Below are 27,831 nucleotides of genomic sequence, written 5' to 3' on the forward strand. Positions count from 1 at the left end.
TAGTAAAGCTCAACTTTATAAAATGGTTATAGTGAATATGGACCTTGAGCATCACAAGCAGGAATAGATTGAAGATGTACGATGATAACTAGTAATGATTCTTATACACCATTATATGCTAAATGTTGGCTTGTTTCAGATATTGCTTCACAAATAATTAAATTGAACACAATATCCATTAATAAGAAATAAAGCACATGTTACATTCCCTTTCGTCTTAAATTTGTCATCATTTTGCATTACTAAGGCCAGTGTCCAAAGATAAAGACTTTAACTATGCAGTATATAGTGTAAAAACAAACTGCTCTGCTCAGTAATTTTCTAGCCTTAAAAAGCAACACTAACCCTGTATAATGGAACCAATGATCCAAATCCCTGAGAGACTTATTGATGCACAGATTTTAAATACAAAAATCCATAAGTGCAGATTGCATTTTTGTTTTTCTTTAATCAATTCCTATCCAGACTAACTTCCCACTCACTATCACAGAGGGCGTGCCACTATGATAGATGAGTAGAACCTTGGTGCTCCCTAATCGGTCTCCTGTGAGCTGACCACTTCATTGATTTTGGGCTAAAGGCTAAAGCATTAAAGTTATATACAGTACCTCCGAAAAGTATTCAGACCCCTTGACTTTTTCCACATTTTGTTACATTACAGCCTTATTCTAAAATGTATTAAATAGAAAACATCCTCAGCAATCTACACACAATACTTCATGACAAAACATATATACCTTATTTACAAACCAAGCCATGAGGTCAAAGGAATTGTCGGTAGATCTCCGAGACAGGATTGTGTCGAGGCACAGATCTGGGGAAGGGTGCCAAAAAATGTCTGCAGCGTTGAAGGCCTCCATCATTCTTCAGCGGAAGAAGTTTGGAACCACCAAGACTCTTCCTTGAGCTGGCCGCCTGGCCAAACTGAGCAATTGGGGGTGAAGGGCCTTGGAGGAGGTGACCAAGAACCCGATAATCACTCTGATAGAGCTAGAGAGTTCCTCTGGAGATGGGAGAACCTTCAAGGAGGACAACCATCTCTGCAGCACTCCACCATCAGGCCTTTATGGTAGAGTGGCCAGATGGAAGCCACTCCCCAGTAAAATGCACATGACAGTCTGCTTGGAGTTTGCCAAAAGGCACCTAAAGACTCTCAGACCATGAGAAACAAGATTCTCTGGTCTGATGAAAACAAGATTGAACACTTTGGCCTGAATGTCAAGCGTCACATCTGGAGGAAACCTAGCACCATTCCTATGGTGAAGCATGGTGGTGGCAGAATCATGCAGTGGGGATGTTTCTCAGCGGCATTGACTGAGAGACGAGTCAGGATCGAGGCAAAGATGAACGGAGCAAAGTACAGCGATATCCTTGATGAAAACCTGCTCCAGAGCACTCAGGACCTCAGACTAGGGTGAAGATTCACTTTCCAACAGGATAACGATCCTAAGCAGACAGCCAACACAATGCATGAGTGTTTTGGACAAGTCTCTGAATGTCCTCGAGTGGCCGAGCCAGAGCCCGGACATGAACCCGATCTAACATCTTTGGAGAGACCTGAAAATAGCTGTGCAGCAACACTTCCCATCCAACCTGACATATATTGAGAGGATCTGCAGCACTCCACCATCAGGCCTTTAGAGAAGAATGGGAGAATCTCCCCAAATACAGGTGTGTCAAGCTTGTTGCATCATACCCAAAAAGACACAAGGCTGTGATCACGGCCAAAGGTGATTCAACAAAGTACTGAGTAAAGGGTCTGAATTCTTATGTTAAAAATGGCAAAAAAACTGTTTTTGCTTTGTCATTATGGGGTATTGTGTGTAGATTGATGGAAAAAAAATATTCAATTTTATAATAAGACTGTAATCTAACAATATGTGGAAAAAGTCAAGGGGTCTGAATACTTTCCGAAGGCACTGTAACTGGGGACCTGAATGTAAAGTACTACTCTGAAACACAGTGCTCTAAGAACATGGCTAAATGACTGAATCTCCCTTACCCTCTGCTCTGTAGCTCAAACAGGATGAGAGAACCACACTGATATGTGGTTTGACATACCCTCTGACCCCAACACACAGACAAACCAACAAAACCCAACAACACACCCAGCAATATATCAGGATCAGAGAGGCAGTGACACATGTCCATCACCCACAAGGGAGAGTCCAGCCCAGCTCTAAGGGGGGTCTTTCTTTCCTCTGGGATGATGTGAATTAATGAACCTCATCTCCCCATCCTCCTCTCTCTGTGAGTGGGCAACCATGTGGCAGGCTTGCTTTGGCTTGAAGGAGGGTGGGTGGTGTGTGGTAGTCGCTGCCAACTATCTCTGCCACCCATCGCTAATTTCTAATTGCCTCAGGGGCAGCCCCCCTTTCTCCTCTGCCCCTTGCTGAGCCGGGTAGGGAAAACCTCCTTTGGGGAATTCCTCTCTCTCATTGGCTGGGTAAGGTTCCTGGGGAGTGCGGCAAGCAGAATCGGGGGTGCTCATTGGAGAGTGCTGCCTCAGATGTTGCAGCGGCGGAGAGGTCGCAGAGCAGATGCGGTCCGGGGAGGCTCGCTCTGATTTGATGCTGAGGTTGAGGGAGGGTTGAGGAGGAGTGGTGGGAGTGGAGGCCTGAGAGGGAAAAGAGCACCCTCCGCTGGACATCCTGGTACACAGCAAGCAGACAGAGAAAAGGGAAGAGAATATGCATCACATAGAGCGGGGGTATTCAACTCATACCCTACGAAGTCCGAGGCCTGCTGGTTTTCTGGTCTACCTGATAATGAATTGCACCCAGGTCTAAATTAGTCCCTGATTAGAGGGGAACACTGAAAAAAACGCAGTGGAACTGGCTTTGAGGTCAAAAGTTGAGTTTGAGGGACATAGAGCATGAAATAAATCCCCACATGCTATTTTTCCTATAAAGGGCACGAGAAGACTCATCACAACAGTATCATGGTCCATCCTTGTTCAATGTTTAACACTTAGTAATTGAGTAAGGTTTCATATCAGTGGTCTTACGCTGGGCTGAGGTGGGGTACATGTTGCTCCTGCTGTTGTGCCGTCTGCCACAGGTTCACTGTACCACGCTGTAGACTCACAGCATGGGAGAAACCTGGGTGGCTGTAGTCTGGGACAGAGGAGAATGATTATTTTATATCATTAACTAAGAAGCACATACAGATGTCAGAAGAGCAGAGCTGCAGTCTTACCAGATGGTCCAGCAGAGAGGCCGTAGCCCCCAAGACTCTGGCCCAGCAGACCTGCCTTCCCCGTGGTCAGCATGTGGTTCCCTGGGTGCATGCCCTGGTACAGTATGCCTCTCTGAACATTACATGGAGAGAGAAGCAGTTACTCAGTTCAAAACATTATAAACTGGGTGGTTTGAGCTCTGAATGATGATTGACTAAAAGCCGTGGTATATCAGACCGTATATCATGGGTATGACAAACCATTTATTTCCACTTCTCTTATTATGTTGGTAATCAGTTTATATTAGCAATAAGGCACCTCAGGGGTTTGTGATATATGGCCAAATACCATTGCTAAGGGCTGTGACCTAGCACTCTGCGTCAACAAAGTAAAGGAGTTCAGGTGAGTCCAATGAGTGCTGATGTGCGTAATGATGGTGACAGGTGTACGTAATGAAGGGCAGCCTGGTGTCAGAGAGGGGAAGTGGAGGCAGGCGTGACAGTGGGATGCGATAGATCCCAAATTAATACAACCACTCACATCAAAAACCTTTTAAAAGAGGCTGATGCAACAGATTAGAACATGTATCTTACAATGCTGACAAAATATTAGGCTATTTCTTCACATTATAAGCGCAGCAACACCAGTTGTAAGAGGATGAATGTGCTTAATTTTAAGAAGTTATATGGCCACTTTAGTTGTGATACAAACCATATCAAAACATATAGGCCTATGGGCTAGGCTACATGTGGCATGGGACTATGATTTCTTGCCTTACTGCACACAAGCTGGGCATTATTCACAAATGACAATATATCATCAACAAGTGATAGGCTAACATTGTCACCCATCGGACTATTCTTGATTTAATCTTGTCTTTACATATACAAAATAATATTTGTGTGAAATGAGTTTTGATTTAGAATGGACCATTATCATGCACCTGTCTCGGAACAGGGGCAGGGAAAAAAGACATGTCATCTATGACCTTACAGTGCATTCGGTATTCAGACCTCTTGACTTGTTCCACATTTTGTTAAGTTTCAGCCTTATTCTAAAATCTAAACACAATACCCCTTAATGACAAACCAAAAACAGGTCTTTAGAAATTTTAGCAAATGTATACAAAAATTAATAATGAAATATCGCATTAACATGAGTATTCAGAACCATGTCCAATCAATTGAATTTACCACAGGTGGACTCCAATCAAGTTGTAGAAACATGCTCCTGAGCTCAATTTCAAGTCTCAGAGCAAAGGGTCTGAATACTTATGTTAATAAGGTATTTCAGTTTTTTATTTTTTATTAATTTGCAAAAATGTCTAAAAAACGCTTTTCACTTTGTCATTATAGGGTATTGTTTGCAAATGGAATAAAAAATATTCTATCCATTTTAGAATAAGGCTGTAACGTAACAAAATGTGGAAAAGGAGAAGGGGTCTGAATTACTTTCCAAAAACACTGTAAATAGCAAATGTAGGACGCTTATTCCATGGTTCATTTTCATGCCAGCCAGATAAGCTATTCTCCTGCTGTAAAGCGAAGCAATGTGCTTAATATTAGGAGTTGAGAAAGTTGAGAAATAAACTGATGGGATCCTCCTTAATAGAGGCCATCAAAACTCTGTTTTCTTACGCAATTGCACAGCCTCCAGAAATGTTGCGCAACATGAGCTCATGGGCTCTCATGAAGTGTTTGATTTGATTTTCAAATACATTTGCATTGATGTCAGAGTGACTAGAGGGACAATAGAGTGCTGAGTACCAGGCAGTTATCAAGTTTGGTAGACTACTATTGACCATCAGCAGAATCAGAGCTTGGAGAAGCCTAGTTACCGTGACGAAGCGGTTACATGGAATTTGACTGCTGTCATGCCTCGTGACTGCCGGTTTGGTGGTAATATGGTCACTGTAACATAACCCTGATCTCTAATTGGTCCCTTCTTAATGACATCGTCATAACCCTGCTCTCTGATTGGTCAATCATAATGACATCGTCATAACCCTACTCTCTGATTGTTCCATCATAATGAAATCATCATAACCCTGCTCTCTGATTGGTCCATCATAATGACATCATCATAACCCTGCTCTCTAATTGGTCCCTAGGTAATGGCATCGTCTTAACCCTGCTTTCTGATTGGTCCCTTCGTAATAACATCATCATAACCCTGCTCTTTAATTGATCCCGTTGTAATGATATTGTCATAACCCCCAGTAAGACTAGCTGTCGCCATTGGCGTCGGCTAATGGGAATCCTATTAATACAAATAAAAATGTATTTGTTATTGGTCCCTTTATAATAACATCCTCATAAACCTGCTCTCTGATTGGTCCCTTTGTAATGACATTGTCATAACCCTGCTCTCTGATTGGTCCTTGATAAGGACCATGAGTGATAGTGAAACTATATTCTATAGCCTGCAGTACTTTAAAACCTCCTGCTAACCTCTTGTTATGACTGACAAGTAGGATTTAAGAGATCCTTACAGCACTGTTGAGGTTGGCGCGAATGCCACCCATACCAGGGTGGCTCTCTGCCCGCCGGTTGTCATTGCCCAGGTTCAAAGGGGGAGGAGTCTTCATCTCCAAGGCCCGGCTCAGGTTGCCATGGGAGAACATGGAGTAGCCAATACCTTTACAGAGAGAAAACAAATAGGAAGTGAGAAACAAGATGTGGGTAGAATAATGTTTCACTCACAGACAGTACACTCATTCACTCTCTCTCAATCTCTCTCACTCACTCCACCTGTAAAACAGAAGTTCTTTTTTAGGATTAAACTTTATCTCTTGTAGACATGTGGCACTTCAGATTACCAAAACGTACATAGTTAATGTTAACCTCATAATGAAAAATGTATTCACACCTTGATAACAACTACATTAAGTCAGTAAGCATAAGCATTTTTTTTTACATATGTTTTGGTCTGATATGTATTGATAAAAAGGGAAAATTACAAACATCATAATGTACAGTGTAAAGCATTTCAAAATGCAGTGTTAATTGACTACATAGTTCAGCTGCGATGGCAAACCATTGAGTGGCATCCCTACTACCAATTATAGAGTATGAAAAGTGGAGTTGAGCTCAACTGAGATGACCAGCAGGTGCAACACACTCACTGCTCAGAAGCCAAAGATCAGCCTCCTGACACTGTTTCACTCGTGGGGGGGGGGGGGGGGGACTGTTTCACACAGCACGTAAGCATGCACACACACGCACACACACACACACACACACACACACACACACACACACACACACACACACACACACACACACACACACACACACACACACACACACACACACACACACACACACACACACACACACACACTTCCTGTTTGAACAGCCAGCTGCACAGCACTGAGGTGGCCTCACATTCTGTAGGCAATCAATGACAATAATGGTACCTCTCTAGGAATGTTTGCAAAGAAGAACTAGGGTGCCAGGTCTTACCTGAGTGTGGAGACATGAAGGCAGTGTGGCTGTGGGGCCCTGCAGGGCTGACTGAGCCTGGTCTGGGGCCCAGTGGCTTGAAGGCAGGGGGTCTGTGGGAGCTCAGGCTGGGGTTGGACGAGTTGGGGTATCCATTCTCACAGCTAGCAGTCACCAGGAACTGGGCCTCGGGTGAGAGCAGGGAGGGGGCCTGAGGAGAAATATGGGAGAGTTTCTGTTTCAGTTGAGATCAGAAAGTTAGGTCTATTGCAGCTGCATTGTACTGCTAAAGTATCTCTTTAAGTACAAAATGTGCTCACTGAGTCAAATTAATGGTTTGACCGTTCAATAGAATCATTTTCACCATTCTTCACTGAATACAATAAATCAATGAAACAGCTTTAGTCCATTTACAGCCTTTGGCTCAGACTGCATGTGTCTCATAAGACAAGTGTGAGTAGTTACATAGTAGCGCTGGCGGGCCAGGGAGAGGTCCATGCCCTCGCTTAGTGTACCGAACTTCTCTGCTGCAACCTGCATGGGCTCCTCAGTGTCCAGCAGCTCTGTCCCGTCCAGACCCAGGCCTTTCCTCCGCAGAGTCTACAGCAACAGGACAGAGAAAAGAGCAGCACACAGACATTACCTCAAGGATACCACAGCCTGTTCATACTATTGCCTCTTTGGGATGACCTAATGATACAGAAGTGGGCTGTACCAACATTGTTTTTCAATGCGTTATAGGGTTGCCCAAGTAAGCATTTCATAAGCTTAACTTCTTCGATATAGGGGGCGCTCTTTTAATTTTTGGATTAAAAAAACGTTCCCGTTTTAAACAAGATATTTTGTCACGAAAAGATGCTCGACTATGCATATAATTGACAACTTTGGGAAGAAAACACTGACGTTTCCAAAACTGCAACGATATTATCTGTGAGTGCCACAGAACTGATGCTACAGGCGAAACCAAGATGAAATTTCAAACAGGAAATGGCCCAGATTTTGAGTGCGCTGTGTTCCAATGTCTCCTTATATGGCTGTGAATGCGCAAGGAATGAGTCTACACTTTCTGTCGTTTCCCCAGTGTGCCTGCAGCATTGTGACGTATTTGTAGGCATATCATTGGAAGATTGACCATAAGAGACTACATTTACCAGGTGCCCGCTTGGTGTCCTCCGTCGGAATTATTACGTAATCTCCAGCTGCGTGCATTTTACCATTTGCTTCAGAGGAGAAAGTCAACTGCCACGAATGATTTATCATCGAATAGATATGTGAAAAACACCTTGAGGATTGATTCTAAACAACGTTTGCCATGTTTCTGTCGATATTATGGAGTTAATTTGGAAAAAAGTTTGGCGTTGTAATGGCTGAATTTTCGTTTTTTTTCTTAGCCAAACGTAATGAACAAAACAGAGCGATTTCTCCTACACAAATAATATTTTTGGAAAAACTGAACATTTGCTATCTAACTGAGAGTCTCCTCATTGAAAACATCCGAAGTTCTTCAAAGGTAAATGATTTTATTTGAATGCTTTTCTTGTTTTTGTGAAAATGTTGCCTGCTGAATGCTAGGCTAATGCTATGCTAGCTATCAATACTCTTACACAAATGCTTGTGTAGCTATGGTTGAAAAGCATATTTTGAAAATCTGAGATGACAGTGTTGTTAACAAAAGGCTAAGCTTGTGAGTGAATATATTTCTTTAATTTCATTTGCGATTTTCATGAATAGTTAACGTTGCGTTATGCTAATGAGCTTGAGGCTATGATTACGCTCCCGGATACGGGATTGCTCGACGCAAGAAGTTAAGCATTTAAACATCAAAGCTATCTCAACTTCATTGGGAATTAATTGGATCCTTGGACATAACAAATGACTATACATACATACTGTATAGGAGAACATGTGTAATGTGTGGACCGAGTAATGTATTTATACCTCCATTATGTCTGTGTTGGTCCTACTCTCGTGAGGCTCGCTGTACTCTGTGTACTTGAGTAGGACCTTGTCCATGTCAGTGCTGGCGTACTGGAACAGACGGTTGGTGCTGTTGAAGATGATGAGGGCAATCTCACAGTCACACAACACACTCAGCTCATACGCCTTCTTCATCAGGCCAAACTTACGCTTGGTGAAAGTAACCTGGGGACAGAAACATATTGGTTCAATGTATTATTTATCATGTGGGACTGTTTAACTAAGCCATGGCAAATACAATAATGATTGAAAGTGATAGAAATAATCAAAGAGTTGTACCTGTCTATTCCGCTGGTCCAGGATACGAGAGATTTGTATTTTTTTCCTTCCCATTGTGATCACAGTCTGACAGGTGGCTTTACACTGTGAAAAAATATCACATTTTCATCAAAACTCAATCATTTTAACTCATCACCTTTTCATCACATAATAGAGAGAACATTTCACCAGGATATCAGATTGCGATAAATAATCTCTTGTAGATCTCATGGCAACATCAACAAACAGTTACACAATCAAACCGGAGAAACTTTCAAAAAGCAAACCATATGGTTGAGACCACTGCACTTTGGTATTTTATTAGGATCCCCATTAGCTGTTCAAAAGCGGCAGCTACTCTTCCTGGGGTCCACACAAAACATGAAACATGACATAATAAAGAACATTAATAGACAAGAACAGCTCAAGGACAGAACTACATACACATAAAAAAGGCACACGTAGCCTACATATCAATACATACACACAAACTATCTAGGTCAAATAGGGGAGAGGCGTTGTGCCGTAATTCTTTAAACCAGGTTTGCTGTTTATTTGAGCAATATGAGATGGAACGGAATTCCATGCAATAATGGCTCTATGTAATACTCTACGCTTTCTTGAATTTGTTCTGGATTTGGGGACTGTGTAAATACCCCCTCTTGTGGGTTAAATGTGTGTGTCAGAGCTGTAAGTTGACTATGCAAACAATTTGGGATTTTCAACACATTAATGTTTCTTACAAAAAGAAGAAGTGATGCAGTCAGTCTCTCCTCAACTCTTAGCCAAGGGAGACTGGCATGCATAGTATTTATATTAGCCCTCTGATTACAATGAAGAGCAAGATGTGCCACTCTGTTCCGGGCCAGCTGCAGCTTATCTAGGTCTTTCCTTGCAGCACTCAACCCCAAGACTGGACAATAATCAAGATAAGACAAAACAAGAGCCTGCAGGACTTGATTTTTAGAGTGTGCTGTCAAATAAGCAGAGCATCTCTTTATTATGGACAAACCTCTCCCCATCTTTACAACCATTTAATCTATATGTTTTGACAATGACCGTTTATAATCTAAGGTAACGCCAACTAATTTAGTCTCCTCAACTTGTTCAACAGCCACACCATTCATTACCAGATTCAACTGAGGTCTAGAACTTAGGGAATGATTTCTACCAAATACAATGCTCTTAGTTTTAGAAATGTTCAGGAGCAGTTTATTACTGGCCACCCATTTGAAAACAGACTGCAACTCTTTGTTAACTTCTTATGGCTGGGGGGGCAGTATTGAGTAGCTTGGATGAATAAGGTGCCCAGAGCAAACTGCATGCTACTCAGGCCCAGAAGCTAAGATAGGCATATTATTAGTAGATTTGGATAGAAAACACTCTGAAGTTTCTAAAACTGTTTGAATGATGTTTGTGAGTATAACAGAACTCATTTGTCAGGCAAAAACCTGAGAAATCTGAGGTTTGTAGGTTTTCAAGTCTTTGCCTATCCAAGATACAGTGTACATTTGGTCCGATTGCACTTCCTAAGGCTTCCACTAGATGTCAATAGTCTTTAAAACCTTGTTTCAGGCTTCTACTATGAAGGGGGAGTGAATAAGAGCTGTTTGAACCAGGGGTCTGGCAGAAAGTCTCGCGTGGCCGTGAGAGCTAGCTCTTTTCCTTTTCATTTCTAAAAACAAAGGAATTGTCCGGTTGAAACATTATTGAAGATTTATGATAAAAACATCCTAAAGATTGATTCTATACATTGTTTGACATGTTTCTACGAACTGTAATAGAACTTTTTTGATATTTCGTCTGGACTTTGTGCTCACGTTGTGCATTTGGAGTAGTGAACTAAATGTGCAGATGAAAAGGAGGTGTTTGAACATAAATTATGGACTTTATCGAACAAAACAAACATTTATTGTGGAACTGAGATATTCATGGGAGTGCATTCTGATGAAGATAATCAAAGGTAAGTGAATATTTATAATGCTATTTCTGACTTTTGTTGACTCCACAACATGACAGGTATGGTGGCTGAGCGCTGTCTTCAGATTACCGCATGGTGTGCTTTTGCCAATAAGCTTTTTTGAAATCTGACACAGTGGTTGCATTAAGGAGAAGTATATCTTTAATTCTATGCATAACACTTGTATCTTTTACCAACGTTTATGATGAGTATTCCTGTAAATTGATGTGGCTCTCTGCAAAATCATCATTACTGAACATAACGCGCCAATGTAAACTGAGATTTTTGGATATAAATATGAACTTTCTCGAACAAAACATACATGTATTGTTTAACATGAAGTCCTATGAGTGCCATCTGATGAAGATCATCAAAGGTTAGTGATAAATGTTTTCTCTATTTCTGCTTTTTGTGACTCCTCTCTTTGGCTGGAAAATGATTTTCTGTGACTAGAATGTTTTTCTGTGACTAGGTGCTGACCTAGCATAATCAGATGGTGTGCTTTCACCTTTTTGAAATCGGACACTGTGGTGGGATTAACAACAAGTTTATCTTTCAAATGGTGTATAATACTCACTGGCTGTTGTCAAATCAATCCAGTTTACGGGATTTCAGCCGTAAGAAGTTAAGGGTTTCAGTGACTTCATTAGCTGTGGTTGCTGATGTGTATATGGTTGAATCATAAGTGTACATGGACACACATGCCAGTGGCAGGTCATTGTTAAAACCTGTTAGAGATAGGGCTACTTTTTCCCCAATTTTTTTAAAAATCGCGCAACATTTCAACATCCTGCTACTCATGCCAGGAATATAGTATATGCATATGATTAGTATGTGTGGATAGAAAACACTCTGACGTTTCTAGAACTGGCTAAATCATGGCTGTGACTATAACAGAACGTGTGTTGCGGGCAAAACCCCAAGGAAAACTGATCACCCAAAAAAATAATAATATCAATGCGCCAGTTGCCTGTATTGTCTATGGCAAGGGAAAATAGATAGCTCCCAGTTGACAATTCCTACAGCTTCCACACGATGTCGCCAGTCTTGGCAATTGGTGTGAAGTTATTCCTTGGTTCAATGAAGAAAAGGCACTTCATGTCATCAGGGCATAACAAAGGCAGTTTTGGTAGAGAGAATATCAACCAACATTTCAAGACCTGCTGCTATTGAATACAGATCGCCCCGTGATGAATTCGATCGATTATTAAAGTTTACTAATACCTAAAGTTGGATTGCAAAAGTAGTTTGAAGTGTTTTGTCAAAGTTTATAGGCAACCTTTTTAATTTAAAAAAATGACGTTGCGTTTTGAAACAGTGTTTTTTCCTGGATCACACAGTCTTCATAAATGGACATTTTGGGTATACATGGACCGATTTAATCGAACAAAAGACCCAATTGTGATGTTTATGGGACATATAGGAGTGCCAACAAAGAAGCTCGTCAAAGGTAATGAATGTTTTATATTTTATTTCTGCATTTTGTGTAGCGCCGGCTACGCTAATTCTTTTGTTTACGTCCCCTTCAGGTATTTCGGGGTGTTGCATGCTATCAGATAATAGCTTCTCATGCTTACGCCGAAAAACATTTAAAAAATCTGACTTGTTGGCTAGATTCATAACGAGTGTAGCTTTAATTGAGTACCCTGCATGTGTGTTTTAATGAAAGTTTGAGTTTTAACGAGTGCTATTAGCATTTGGCGTTGCACATTTGCATTTATTGTTGGCAAGGTGAGACGCTAGCGTGTCAGCTTGCTGTAAGAGGTTAAAATTTAAAATAGTAGAGGGCCTAGAGAGCTGCCCTGTGGTACAACACACTACATTTGACATTAGAGAAGCTTTCATTAAAGAAAACCCTTTGCATTCTATTAGATAGATAGTTCTGCATCCAAGATATGGCATAGGTTGAAAAGCCATAACACAAGGTTTTCAACAACAGGTTATGGTCAATAATATCAAAGACTACATTTAAATCTAACATTACAGCTCCCACAATCTTATTATTATCAATTTATTTCAACCAATCATCAGTAATTTGCGTCAATGCAGTACATGTTGAGTGCCCTTTTCTATAAGCATGCTGAAAGTCTGTTGTTAATTTGTTAACAGAGAAATAGCATTGTATTTGGTCAAACACCATTTTTTCCAACAGTTTGCTAAAAGCTGGCAGCAAGAACCAGCAAAGGCCGCTTTACCACTCTTGGGCAGTGGAATTACTTTTGCCTCGCTCCAGGCCTGAGGACAAAGACATTCCTCTAGGATCAGATTAAAGATATGATAGAGAGGAGTGGCTATAGAGTCAGCTACTATCCTCACTAGATTTCCATCTAAGTTGTCAATGCCAGGAGGTTTGTCATTATTGATAACAATCATTTTTCCACCTCTCCCACACTAACTTTACAAAATTCAAACTTGTAATGCTTTTCTTTCATTATTTGTTTCTTTATGTATGAATACCATGGCTCACTGTTCGTTGTTTGCATTTCCTGCCTAAGTTTGCCCACTTTGCCAATAAAATAATAATTAAATGGTTTTGTCATGAATAAGCCATCTGATTTGATGAAAGATGGAGTTGAACTTGTCTTTCTGCCCATATCTTATTTAAAGTACAATGTTTTTTTCCATATTTTTTTATAACATTGATCTTGATTTCATAATACAGTTTCTTCTTTTTGTTGAGTTTAGTCACATAATTTCTCAATTTGCAGTAAGTCAACCAGTCAGGTGTGCAGCCAGTCATGTTAGCCACTCTTTTTGCCCAATCTTTTTTAACCATACAGTTTTTCAATTCCTCATCAATCCATGGAGCCTTAACAGTTCTAACAGTCAGTTTCTTAACAGGTCCATGTTTATCAACAATTGGAAGAAGCAATTTCATAAATCCATCAAGTGCAGGATCTGGATGCTCCTTCTCAGACCAACAAATATTTTTAACATCATCCACATAAGTCACAGCAAAATCTTTTGTATGATCTCTATACCCTATTTTAGGCCCAGCTTTTGGAACTTTGGCTTTCATGGATATAGCCACTATATTGTGATCACTGCATCCAATGGGTATGGATACAGCTTTAGAACAAAGTTCTACAGAATTAGTAAGAATGTGATCGATACATGTGGATAATCTCGTTCCTGTAGTGTTTGTAAACACCTTGGTAAATTGATTAATAACCTGACCAAGATTACAGGCACTGGTTACAATGAGAAGCTTCCTGTTGAGCTGACAACTTGATGAAAACCAGTCAATATTCAGGTCCCCAAGAAAGTAGACCTCTCTGTTTACATCACATACACTATCAAGCATTTCACACAAATTATTTAGATAATGACTGTTATCACTTAGTGGCCCATAGCAACACTCCAAAAGAAAAGGCGTTAGATATGCAGAGTCCTGCAACCACAACACTTCAATAACACTTGACATAAGATCCTCTCTAAGCATTACAGTGATATGGCTCTGAATATATACAGCAACACCTCCCCCATAAGCATTTCTGTCTCTTCTATAGATGTTATATCCTTCTATTGCTACTGCTGTATCATCAAATTAATTATCTAACTGAGTCTCAGAAATGGCAAATATATTCATATTATCTGATGTCAGCAAGTTATTGATTTCATGAACCTGTCATGTCCTGATATAGAACCCCACATAGAAAACCTGTATTTTCTATGGTAGAGTAGGTCAAGGCGTGACTAGGGGTTTTTGTTCTAGTTTATATTTTCTATGTGGGGTTCTAGGTTTGATTTTCTATGTTGATGATTTGTATGATTCCCAATTAGAGGCAGCTGGTTGTCTCTAATTGGGGATTATACTTAAGTAGCATTTTTTCCACCTGTGGGTTATGGGATATTGTTTATGTTAGTTGCCTGTTAGCAGTGCATTGTCATCACGGTTTGTTTATTCTTTATTTGTTTTGTATTTCCTTAAGTTTCACTTGTTTCATTAAAAGTATGTGGAACTCTACGTACGCTGCGCCTTGGTCCGACCATCATTATTACGAACAACGTGACAGAATATCCCATCACAACGGGACCAAGCAGCGTGCTCGAGAGGAGATGGCATCCTGGTCTTTGGAGGAGATCAGGGAGAGAATATCCTGGACATGGGAAGAAATAATGGCAAGAGACAAGAGCCTGCCATGGAAGCAGGCGGAAGCAGCGAAGGAGGGACAGCGACAAAGTCAGGGAGGAAGGCCACAGAAACCCCAATAAAAATGTTTGGGGGAACACATGGAGCAGTCGGCGGAGTCGAGGAGTGAACCAGAGCCAGTCTGGGAGAAGAAGGAGAATATGGAGGAGAGAGAAATGGGGGAGTTGTTGAGTTAGGGAAGGGTGCACGGGTTTTGCCCAAAGGAACGTGTTGTCAGTTTGGTGCCACCTGAGTCATTTCCCCGTACTCGTCTTGAGAAGTGTGTTACAGTTCCGGTACCATTGATGCCGGCTATATGCACCAGGTCTCCAGTACGTCTCCACAGCCTAGTACGTCCTGTGCCTGCTCCTCGCACTCTCCCTCAAGTGCGTCTTCCCAGTCAGGTAAGTCCTGTGCCTGCTCCTCGCACTCTCCCTCAAGTGCATCTTCCCAGTCAGGTACGTCCTGTGCCTGCTCCTCGCGCTCGCCCTGAGGTGTGTGTCTCCAGCCCGGTACCACCAGTGCCGGCCCCATGCACCAGGCTTCCTGCGATGATCCCCAGTCCAGAGCTTCCAGCGACGATCCCCAGTCCAGAGCTTCCGGCGACAGTTCCCAGTCCAGAGCTTCCGGCGATGTTTCACGGTCCGGAACCTCCAACGACATTTCACGGTCCGGAACTTCCTATGACGGTGCACGGTCCGGAACCTCCAACAACGGTGCACGGTCCGAAACCTCCAACGACGGTCCACGGTCCGGAACCTCCTGAGATGGTCCACGGTCCGGAACCTCCTGGGACGGTCCACGGTCCGGAACCTCTTGCGAAGGTAAACGGTCCGGAACTTCATGGTCCAAGGCTGGATCTGCAGGATGAGCGGGTACTTCGTCCCTCACCAGAGCCGCCCCCGATGCTGGCGGATGAACGGGTACTCCGCCCCGCACCAGAGCTGCCACAGACACTAGAAACACCCCCCCCCTCCCCCACAACCCTCCCTTTTTGTTTCAGGTTTTGCGGTCAGAGTCCGCACCTTTGGGGGGATACTGTCACGTCCTGACCATAGAAAACGTGTATTTTCTATGGTAGAGTAGGTCAGGCGTGACTAGGGGTTTTTGTTCTTGTTTATATTTTCTATGTGGGGTTCTAGGTTTAATTTTCTATGTTGATGATTTGTATGATTCCCAATTAGAGGCAGCTGGTTATCGTTGTCTCTAATTGGGGATCATACTTAAGTAGCATTTTTTCCACCTGTGGGTTATGGGATATTGTTTATGTTAGTTGCCTGTTATCACTGCATTGTCTTCACGGTTTGTTTATTCTTTATTTGTTTAGTATTTGCTTACGTTTCACTTGTTTCATTAAGAGTATGTGGAACTCTATGTACGCCGCGCCTTGGTCCGACCATCATTATTACGAACAACGTGACAGAACCTTATTTCTAAGGCTAAATATAATATTTTCAGCCCTTTCCTGGGCAGCTTATTAGAGATAGACATAATATGTAAAAGAGCAAACAAAGCAAGACAACAGTCTCTGTGCAGGGTAGGCCCATACACAGTGCTGTCACTCAACCGTATCAAAATAAGAGCACCAACCACTATACAGTATGGGAAAATGTCATCTGTTTTCTTTAACCCTTCCCCCTCGTCATGGCAGCCTATTTATTTATACCCTGATGAGGCGATAGGGGCTAAAGTTAGAGCAGGCCCATGCAGGGCTGGCACTCCCCTAGTCTGGGTTACCCCGGGACCAGTGTACACCAGCCAGCTCCCTGTAAGGTCGAACACAGGCCCTGGTGGAATACAGCAAAAGAAAATAAAGTGCGTTTTAGACCAGGAAAAGTTGCAAACCACCCCCTCTTCTCCCATGTTCAGGCAGATGTCACAGAGAAACATTTTTTAAGACCTTTTTTCCCGTTTTAACCACAGATCATAGAAACACGCCGTTTTCACATACAGCGGTACCAGAGCGCCAAGTCTAGGATCAAAAGGCTCCTTAACAACTTCTGCCCCCAAGCCATACGACTGCTGAACAATTAATCAAATGGCCACCGGACGATTTACATTGACATCACCCGCTCCCCTCCATTTGTTTTGTACACTGCTGCTACTCACTGTTTATTATCTATGCATAGTCACTTCACCCCTACCTAAATCTGCACTGTTGGGCTTGTAAGTAAGCATTTCATAGTAAGGGCTACACTTGTTGTTTTCGGGGCATGTGACAAATAAAGTTTGATTTTATTTTTTTCCTTCGACCGCATGGTTTTGTTTTTGCTCTGACATGCACTTTCAACTGTGGAACCTTATATAGACAGGTGTGTGCCTTTCCAAATCATGTCCAATCAATTGAATTTACCACAGGTTGACTCCAACCAAGTTGTATGAACATCTCAAGGATGCTCAATGGAAAGAGGATGCACCTGAGCTCAATTTCGAGTCTCATAGGAAAGGGTCAGAATACTTATGTAAATAAGGTATTTCTGTTTTTTAGTTTTAATACATTTGCAAAAACTGTATAAAAACCTGTTTTCGCTTCGTCATTATGGGGTATTGTGTGCAGATTGATGAGGAAAATGATATATTTCATCCATTTTAAAATAAGGCTGTAACGTAACAAAATGTGGAAAAATGGAAGGGTTATGAGTACTTTCCTAATGCACTGTATTATAGACACTGGTATGGTGCTGAAGATAATGAATTTGAGGTTGAAATGTTGTGGAGTTGCCCTTTAAGGTACAGTATATGCTTGTATTGTTAGCACACCAATAAGTTACAGATCAAGAAATCACATTCAGCACCTTACTACAAAGTAAGTGATAACTATACCGGTCGTATATCACACAAAATGTTTGTGTTTTATTGCTTGAGATAAGTTGATTGTTGAGATCAGAAAGTGAGGCCTATTGCAGCTCTCTGCATCCCTATCCTCAGCTGGATTGTCCATAGCTGCAGGCTGTCTAAGCAGCTGACTGAACTGTACTGTCTCCACTGATGCAATGCCCAGAGGAGTATTCCCCTCGTATTCCTCTCATATTGGGCATGTATGACCTCCTCTATATTTAGAGGTCACATCCAAATTGTGAGTGAACGGATATGGGGCCGGTGTTCCCACGAGCCCCAGAGTCCCCCAGAGTGCCCGCTGCCCCCTCGCCCATGCTTGGCGCACAGGCACTATGGGCATTTCTGAGGAATCCACCTCTGTGCACCTATCATTACCTTATAAAGTATCCACTGGCCTCTACAGACAAGACACTCTCACCTATCAAACTGTAAAACACAACAGAATCAATGTTTTCATTCATACATCCTTGGCACTCACAAAATATTTTATGAATGAAAACTCTTTACGAATAATACCGCTTTATTAAGACTGACAGAATTAGAAAGAAGACAAGTCTCATAAATCTATAGTGCAGCCTACTAGTAACAGATACTGGGCCAAATTAGTAGTAACTGCTCTGATATTGGATTGCATAAAAACAAGACGTCCACCAAGAACACACCAAATGACTGCACCATTTATGATTGCATCACCTTGCATTGTTTCTGAATGAAAATAACGGTGGCGCCATTACACTATTGAGTTTTTAGTTTGTTTTCACCATACAACACCCTGCATACACTACTGATCCTACATAGTTTGTTATATTTTTGTATTTAGCATTATTTAGTTTAATACATGTATTACTTTTAACATTTAAGTCAGGCGTGGTTTCATTTTGTTGTTACGAACTATGAGCCAGGCCATAACACTGTACATGAATACACTCTATAAAAATGATGGGCTAAAAACAACCCAATTTGGGTTATTTGGTAATCCAGCACTGGTTAAATAGTGGACAGAACACAGCTTATTTTGAACCAGCTAGTTGGGTTGCGTGAATAACCCAACATGTTGGGATGTTGGGATTACCTAAACATGGGTTAATTTAAGCATCATTTGGATATTTTTTACTCTCATGCTGGGTTGACCGAGCAGCTGTCTCTTTTTTAATGTAATCTTTAGTGTATTTTCATGAGGTGTGGCTTGTAGGGGCGTGGCTTTCAGCAAACTCTTATTGGCAACCAATAAGAATAAATGTAGGTTAAGTTTGCATAAAGCAAAGAAAATTTTTCCCTTTTTTAATACATTCTTCTTTAATATTTTGATTATTTATTACATATTATAATAAGATATACCACCTTATTGCATCCCAACAATGGGATTTACATAGACTTTCAGGAAGCTCATACACTTCTGTAAGCATCATTGAAACTACAAAAATGTAAATATCCAACCTTCACATGTGACAACATTCCCCAAGAGAGGATGGCTTTCACTTCAACAGTAATACATTCATTAACTTATTTGAGGAAAAGATCATGATTATTAGAAAGCAAATTACGGACTCCTCTTTAAATCTGCTTATTCCTTCAAAGCTCAGTTGTCCTGAGTCTGCACAACTCTGCCAGGACCTAGGATCAAGAGAGACACAAGTGTTTTAGTACTATATCTCTTGACACAATGATGAAAATAATCATGGCCTCTAAACCTTCAAGCTGCATACTGGACCCTATTCCAACTAAACTACTGAAAGAGCTGCTTCCTGTGCTTGACCCTCCTATGTTGAACATAATAAATGGCTCTCTATCCACCGGATGTGTACCAAACTCACTAAAAGTGGCAGTAATAAAGCCTCTCTTGAAAAAGCCAACTATCGGCCGATAAAAAAAACTATCGTCCTATATCGAATCTTCCATTCCTCTCAAATATTTTAGAAAAGGCTGTTGCGTAGAAACTCACTGCCTTCCTGAAGACAGACAATGTATACGAAATGCTTCAGTCTAGTTTTAGACCCCATCATAGCACTGAGACTGCACTTGTGAAGGTGGTAAATGACCTTTTAATGTTATCAGACCGAGGCTCTGCATCTGTCCTTGTGCTCCTAGACCTTAGTGCTGCTTTTGATACCATCGATCACCACATTCTTTTGGAGAGATTGGAAACCCAAATTGGTCTACACGGACAAATTCTGGCCTGGTTTAGATCTTATCTGTCGGAAAGATATCAGTTTGTCTCTGTAAATGGTTTGTCCTCTGACAAATCAACAGTAAATTTCGGTGTTCCTCAAGGTTCCGTTTTAGGACCACTATTGTTTTCACTATATATTTTACCTCTTGGGGATGTCATTCGAACACATAATGTTAACTTTCACTGCTATGCGGATGACACACAGCTGTACATTTCAATGAAACATGAAATATGAAAATTGACCTTGCTAGAAGCCTGTGTTTCAGACATAAGGAAGTGGATGGCTGCAACCTTTCTTCTTTTAAACTCGAATAAAACAGAGATGCTTGTTCTAGGTCCCAAGAAACAAAGAGATCTTCTGTTGAAACTGACAATTAATCTTAATGGTTGTACAGTCGTCTCAAATAAAACTGTGAAGGACCTCGCCGTTACTCTGGACCCTGATCTCTCTTTTGACGAACATATCAAGACTGTTTCAAGGACAGCTTTTTTTCATCTACGTAACATTGCAAAAATCTGAAACTTTCTGTCTAAAAATGATGCAGAAAAATGAATCCATGCTTTTGTTACTTCTAGGTTAGACTACTGCAATGCTATACTTTCCAGCTACCCGGATAAAGCACTAAATAAACTTCAGTTAGTGCTAAATACGGCTGCTAGAAGACCTCCTAATTGTCCCTAGAATTTCTAAGCAAACAGCTGGAGGCAGGGCTTTCTCCTATAGAGCTCCATTTTTATGGAATGGTCTGCCTACCAATGTGAGAGACGCAAACTCGGTCTCAACATTTAAGTCTTTACTGAAGACTCATCTCTTCAGTGGGTCATATGATTGAGTGTAGTCTGGCCCAGGAGTGTGAAGTTGAACGGAAAGGCTCTGGAGCAACGAACGGCCCTTGATGTCTCTGCCTGGCCGGTTCCCATCTTTCCACTGGGATTCTCTGCCTCTAACCCAGTTACAGGGTCTGAGTCACTGGCTTACTGGTGCTCTTTCATGCCGTCCCTAGGAGGGGTGCGTCACTTGAGTGGGTTGAGTCACTGATGTGATCTTCCTGTCTGGGTTGCCCCCCTCCTGGGTTGGCGCCCCCCCTTGGGAGATCTTTGTGGGCTATACTCGGCCTTGTCTCAGGATGGTAAGTTGGTGGTTGAAGATATCCCTCTAGTGGTGTGGGGGCTGTGCTTTGGCAAAGTGGGTTGGGTTATATCCTTCCTGTTTGGCCCTGTCCGGGGGTATCATCGGATGGGGACACAGTGTCTCCTGACCCCTCCTGTCTCAGCCTCCAGTATTTATGCTGCAGTAGTTTATGTGTCGGGGGGCTAGGGTCAGTTTGTTATATCTAGAATACTTCTCCTGTCCTATCCGGTGTCCTGTGTGAATTTAAGTATGCTCTCTCTAATTCTCCCTTTCTCTCATTCTTTCTCTCTCTCGGAGGGCCTGAGCCCTAGGACCATGCCTCAGGACTACCTGGCATGATGACTCCTTGCTGTCCCCAGTCCACCTGGCCGTGCTGCTGCTCCAGTTTCAACTGTTCTGCCTGTGATTATTATTATTTGACCATGCTGGTCATTTATGAACATTTGAACATCTTGGCCATGTTCTGTTATAATCTCCACCCGGCACAGCCAGAAGAGGACTGGCCACCCCACATAGCCTGGTTCCTCTCTAGGTTTCTTCCTAGGTTTTGGCCTTTCTAGGGAATTTTTCCTAGCCACCGTGCTTCTACATTACATTACATTACATTTAAGTCATTTGGCAGACGCTCCTATCCAGAGCGACTTACAAATTGGTGAATTCACCTTATGACATCCAGTGGAACAGCCACTTTACAATAGTGCATCTAAATCATTTAACGCCCTGCATCTAAATCATTTAACACCCTGCACCTGCATTGCTTGCTGTTTGGGGTTTTAGGCTGGGTTTCTGTACAGCACTTTGAGATATCAGCTGACGTACGAAGGGCTATATAAATACATTTGATTTGATTTGACAACTATGCAACAGAACAGATGAACAGGAATGACATTTACCCTCATGGGTGGTTAAAAAGAACTGTCCGAATGCCACGCCCCTACTAAACTACGCCTCGAGCCTACTGATCTGACCCACTGGGTCATTTCTCAATAACACAGCACTAATAACCAAGCAGTTTTTATAGAAAAGCACCCAACTAAGTGAACCAACGCCTGCAACCCAGCAGTTGGGTCAACCAATCAAACCAGCAGTTGGGTCAACCAAACAAACCAGCATCTTTTTGGAGTGTAGCAGGCCTACATTTTCTTCTGCTGAAGATAGTATCTCACCTCAGATGTAAATTAAGAGAATAGAGGGAAGTGGGGGATCTGAGCTAAAGAGAAGCCAGAGATCTTTATCACATAGGGGTTTACAAAAAGTTCCTTTCTCTCAGATATAACTTCTCACCACAGACAACCCCCCCCTCTCACACAGCCAGGCAAATATAGCATTTACCCCCCTAAACGGTGAGGACTTGGCCTTCTCAGAGTGGTTTTGAATGTTTCTCAAACCACTACTGCCAGCAAACCAGCACACGCCTAATGTCACCTAATTCTGGATAATGCAGTCTGTATGACAACTGCTGCTCAAGGTCTCAAAAATGCTAAAAACAGCCAAGTAAGGCAGCAATATAGCTGTCAGCAAGAGTTTCACTGTCTGTAAAATCATTGGAGTGTTGATGAGAATATACATTTGGCTGCCTTGGGAGCTAATGACCACATTTTATGGTCTTCATTTCCGATGACCCTATACATACACTTTTTTACACTCCAGAGATCCTGGTATCTACGACCAGGAAAAGCTATGATCCTTTAATGATGTCACTTGTTAAATCCACTTCAATCAGTGTAGATGAAGGGGAGGAGACAGGGTAGCGAAGGATTTGTAAGCCTTGAGACAATTGAGACATGGATTGTGTATATGTGCCATTCAGAGGGTGACTGGGCAAGACAAAAGATGTAAGTGTCCTTGAACGGGGTATGATAGTGGGTGCCAGACGCACTGGTCTGTGTCAAGAACTGCAACGCAGCTGGATTTTTCATGCTCAACAGTTTCCTGTGTGTATTAACAATGGTCCACCACCCAAAGGACATCCAGCCAACTTCACACAACTATAGGAAGCATTGGAGTCAACATGGGCCAGCATCCCCGTGGAACAGTTTTGACACCTTGTAGAGTCCGTGCCCCGATGAATTGAGGCTGTTCTGAGGGAATAGTGCAATAATTGCACACATACAGGGTCTACAGCTCCTAGCGACCGAGAGCAGCTTCCTCTGACATCTTCCCGGAGGCCAGACAGTGGAAACGAGACCATTACACACTAACAGAGCAGGCCTCTAACACAGTCAGGCTCTCTCTCCCAAAGACACCCTGCAGTCCCTGGAGACAGGTAAAGACTAATTGCTGAGTGTCTCACTGAGACAACACGGGGTGAACACCAACAACACACTGTTGTGTCATTACCAGTCAAAGCTGTAGCACTACTTCATGAGTGGGGGACTTGATACAGAGGCGTTACTTCTCACTAACACACTGAATGTTAATTCCAGTGAATGTTAAATGGGAACTTACTCATGAGCACTGATACTTACTGTATCTTTACACGACGATAATAACTGTGTCATGCACATTCCATTAAAAATAAATATGTTTTGTGCTAATGTTTACTCTTTGCAATAACTATATATTTACCCTTTTAGGCTTATAACTTTGAATAGAGAAGCATAGATTTAGGTTACAGTATGATCCAACTACCATACAATATTAGCTGGAAATAAGCATACAAGCAGAGCATATGGCACCTGACCAGGCCAAAGCCCAACACATTTTTTCAGTATTAGTTGTTGATGCTTCTGCCAGTCATTTCAGCTCAATGTCAAGATGAGAAACCAGGTCTCAAAATAGAAGGCAGGAATCCTATTTGCATAACCCAATACATAAAGCCCCTAAGCCAAGGCAACCATGCCGACGCAAACATTTATTGGCTCTACACAATTATCATCAACAAACCTCAATTATAAAAATTTGAAATGTAAAAAAATACTTGTGAAGCATGAAGATAACACTTAATTTATTGCTGAATGTATCACACATTAAGGTTTGCATGAAATCTGGGATAAAGACAGAAATATATATTTTTTATACAGTATAAATTTGTGAGACTGATTTATGATTGAAAAATCAACATTTTACCCCATGTGTATTTAAAATCTAGTGATATAACAGGGTCAGAAAGTTCATACGCTTCGTCATATTCAATCACTCCCTGCCTGGACCTTTGCAAAACTGAGGTGTGAAAATATTTGGCAAATTTTAACAGGAGATAATTAAATTTCCTGGATATTTTGTATTGAGACAGAATAGAAACACACTATGGGTAGGACAACTCATTTTTCCGGACTGGCTTTGGGATTTTTGATGACCACAGAGACCATAGTGTCATGTCAAGACTATACTGTCATGTCTCAGCTTAGAAAACTTCAGAGAGAGATGGTGAGGTACTCATGATGACTGCACAAGGGGCAACAGGTTCAATACTGAAGTTTTGTGGTTTTATTATGAAACGAAGAGGTCAAAGATGCTCTCTTTCAGAACAAACATATTGCTGTCCATGGAAAAGCAACTTGACTACAAGAATAACAGACACAGAGGTTGTCAAGTCATGCAAATAATTTCAACTGTTCAGTATGCAATAAACACATATTTGTTGCAATTGAGCATAGGAAATATTTCAGTATTTTATAGAAAACTGTTCATTCTTAAATATTCTACTTTGAATACATGTTTTTCTTTATGGATCCTAACCACAATGTGTGCCTTTCTATTGTTGTTTGCACACTCTCTGTTGGCAATGCTTGGATGCAAGTTAACATTTTTGCAAAACTGAATGAGATTAAAGTGTAAGGATAAAGAAAATGCATTTAAACATCCACTGGACCAGATTCCACTTAACATATTTGCAGCACAGAGAATCTTTCCATCAGGATCGAAAAGCTTGCCTCCCAATTGTGACAGTATCATTTACACCCACTAAGCCACTGGCATCATCTACAATAGATGTAGTGCTTACAAAAAACAGTGTATAAATGTTCTATAGCATTTAAAAATGCACCATAACATATGCATTACTGAACAAAATGTTGTACATGCAATGGGAATGAAATAACAACACACACAATACACCCCTCACCCCAAATATCCATTATTTATGCACACTATAAGTGTTATATTTGTCAGTCATTATCATGATGTGTAGATAAATTAGCTGAAAGTGTCATGTCTTGTTGGGTATACTTGGGGCATTACTCTTGCTATCCCTTTCCTTTCATCTTCAATTCTAACACAAATATGATCTGACTGAGGTGTGACTCAGTGGGATACAGCTATAGAATGAACATGTATTACTATTTACAGTGCCTTGCGAAAGTATTCGGCCCCCTTGAACTTTGCGAACTTTTGCCACATTTCAGGCTTCAAACATAAAGATATAAAACTGTATTTTTTTGTGAAGAATCAACAACAAGTGGGACACAATCATGAAGTGGAACGACATTTATTGGATATTTCAAACTTTTTTAACAAATCAAAAACTGAAAAATTGGGTGTGCAAAATTATTCAGCCCCCTTAAGTTAATACTTTGTAGCGCCACCTTTTGCTGCGATTACAGCTGTAAGTTGCTTGGGGTATGTCTCTATCAGTTTTGCACATCGAGAGACTGAAAATTTTCCCATTCCTCCTTGCAAAACAGCTCGAGCTCAGTGAGGTTGGATGGAGAGCATTTGTGAACAGCAGTTTTCAGTTCTTTCCACAGATTCTCGATTGGATTCAGGTCTGGACTTTGACTTGGCCATTCTAACACCTGGATATGTTTATTTTTGAACCATTCCATTGTAGATTTTGCTTTATGTTTTGGATCATTGTCTTGTTGGAAGACAAATCTCCGTCCCAGTCTCAGGTCTTTTGCAGACTCCATCAGGTTTTCTTCCAGAATGGTCCTGTATTTGGCTCCATCCATCTTCCCATCAATTTTAACCATCTTCCCTGTCCCTGCTGAAGAAAAGCAGGCCCAAACCATGATGCTGCCACCACCATGTTTGACAGTGGGTATGGTGTGTTCAGGGTGATGAGCTGTGTTGCTTTTACGCCAAATATAACGTTTTGCATTGCTGCCAAAAAGTTCAATTTTGGTTTCATCTGACCAGAGCACCTTCTTTCACATGTTTGGTGTGTCTCCCAGGTGGCTTGTGGCAAACTTTAAACGACACTTTTTATGGATATCTTTAAGAAATGGCTTTCTTCTTGCCACTCTTCCATAAAGGCCAGATTTGTGCAATATACGACTGATTGTTGTCCTATGGAAAGAGTCTCCCACCTCAGCTGTAGATCTCTGCAGTTCATCCAGAGTGATCATGGGCCTCTTGGCTGCATCTCTGATCAGTCTTCTCCTTCTATGAGCTGAAAGTTTAGAGGGACAGCCAGGTCTTGGTAGATTTGCAGTGGTCTGATACTCCTTCCATTTCAATATTATCGCTTGCACAGTGCTCCTTGGGATGTTTAAAGCTTGGGAAATCTTTTTTTGTATCCAAATCCGGCTTTAAACTTCTTCACAACAGTATCTCGGACCTGCCTGGTGTGTTCCTTGTTCTTCATGATGCTCTCTGCGCTTTTAACGGACCTCTGAGACTATCACAGTGCAGGTGCATTTATACAGACTTGATTACACACAGGTGGATTGTATTTATCATCATTAGTCATTTAGGTCAACATTGGATCATTCAGAGATCCTCACTGAACTTCTGGAGAGAGTTTGCTGCACTGAAAGTAAAGGGGCTGCATAATTTTGCACGCCCAATTTTTCAGTTTATGATTTGTTAAAAAAGTTTGAAATATCCAATAAATGTCGTTCCACTTCATGATTGTGTCCCACTTGTTGTTGATTCTTCACAAAAAAATACAGTTTTATATCTTTATGTCTGAAGCCTGAAATGTGGCAAAAGGTCACAAAGTTCAAGGGGGCCGAATACTTTCGCAAGGCACTGTATCATGCAAGCATTAGCCTAGGCCTACTTTTTCCATTACTTTTACTTCATTGGATGACATCTCACTTTTCAACTGATCGAACACTACAATTAGCTTCTTGCTAGCATTTTGAAAAATCATATATTTGATCCTATCAGGGGGTTGTTACTATATATCTCTTTCCACCAAAATGAAACCATCAATAAAAACAGACCTACTGGTGATTGCCCATTAAATGTATCAAGTGAAATACTGTGTCAAGCACAGCATAAACAGGCACATGACAGTCTTACGTAATTATACAACTGGGCATCAGCACTATAAATACAGCTGTGAGGCCTGCGTGTGTTGTTGCTAATAATAAATAAGACTGCCAAATAATGACTGAATTGCTGACGTCATTCAAAAATACTCGGTTAATAATAGCCCTGTCCCAGAGTTAGGCATTCCTAAGTATCTATCTAAGTTACTTACATAGTAATAGCATGTGACTATGTAACAACTTACAGTATCCTCAGAATATAACATGTATTTTAGGCAACTCGGAGAGTAACTGTGTTAAATGTTGTTTTGACAGAGGAAAACAACAAAGGTATGCGCTCAGCTCACCTATTCTTTGATGTTTCTCCAGTGTCACGTTTTTCCCTTTTTCTTTATTGTAGGCTCTGCGTTTGACCCGGTATTTACTGAGAAATACGACAGCAGAGTATATTACTAGTTTGTTTCCTGTCTCAAAATTATTCAAGAGCTCTTCGTCTTCGTTGAAGTGAATAGAATACGCAGTTCCGTGGCTAGAAGTGTCCACTTGATGCTCGAGGATGATGATTCAGAAGCGCTCCTTCCAACA

The 27,831-nt window shown here is 41.4% G+C and overlaps 1 protein-coding gene across 2 annotated transcripts; it reads right to left on the minus strand.

Moving 5' to 3' along the window:
• LOC135524559 (myocyte-specific enhancer factor 2B-like) lies at positions 1–27,831 on the minus strand. Of its 2 annotated transcripts, none has more exons than XM_064952193.1 (9): positions 27,594–27,831; positions 8,878–8,961; positions 8,560–8,763; positions 7,087–7,221; positions 6,643–6,832; positions 5,670–5,815; positions 3,199–3,310; positions 3,008–3,116; positions 1–2,651 (listed from the first exon to the last, which is right to left on the minus strand). In XM_064952193.1, the coding sequence occupies exons 2-9, from the start codon at positions 8,929–8,931 to the stop codon at positions 2,324–2,326; spliced, it is 1,278 nt and encodes a 425-aa protein (XP_064808265.1). In that variant the 5' UTR covers positions 8,932–8,961; positions 27,594–27,831; the 3' UTR covers positions 1–2,323. The 2 variants fall into 2 exon arrangements, with proteins under 2 accessions (XP_064808265.1, XP_064808266.1); XM_064952194.1 differs by lacking the exon at positions 27,594–27,831 and adding an exon at positions 19,335–19,394.

The sequence above is a fragment of the Oncorhynchus masou genome, chromosome 31, assembly GCF_036934945.1.
Source record: "Oncorhynchus masou masou isolate Uvic2021 chromosome 31, UVic_Omas_1.1, whole genome shotgun sequence".
Taxonomy (NCBI): Eukaryota; Metazoa; Chordata; class Actinopteri; order Salmoniformes; family Salmonidae; genus Oncorhynchus; species Oncorhynchus masou.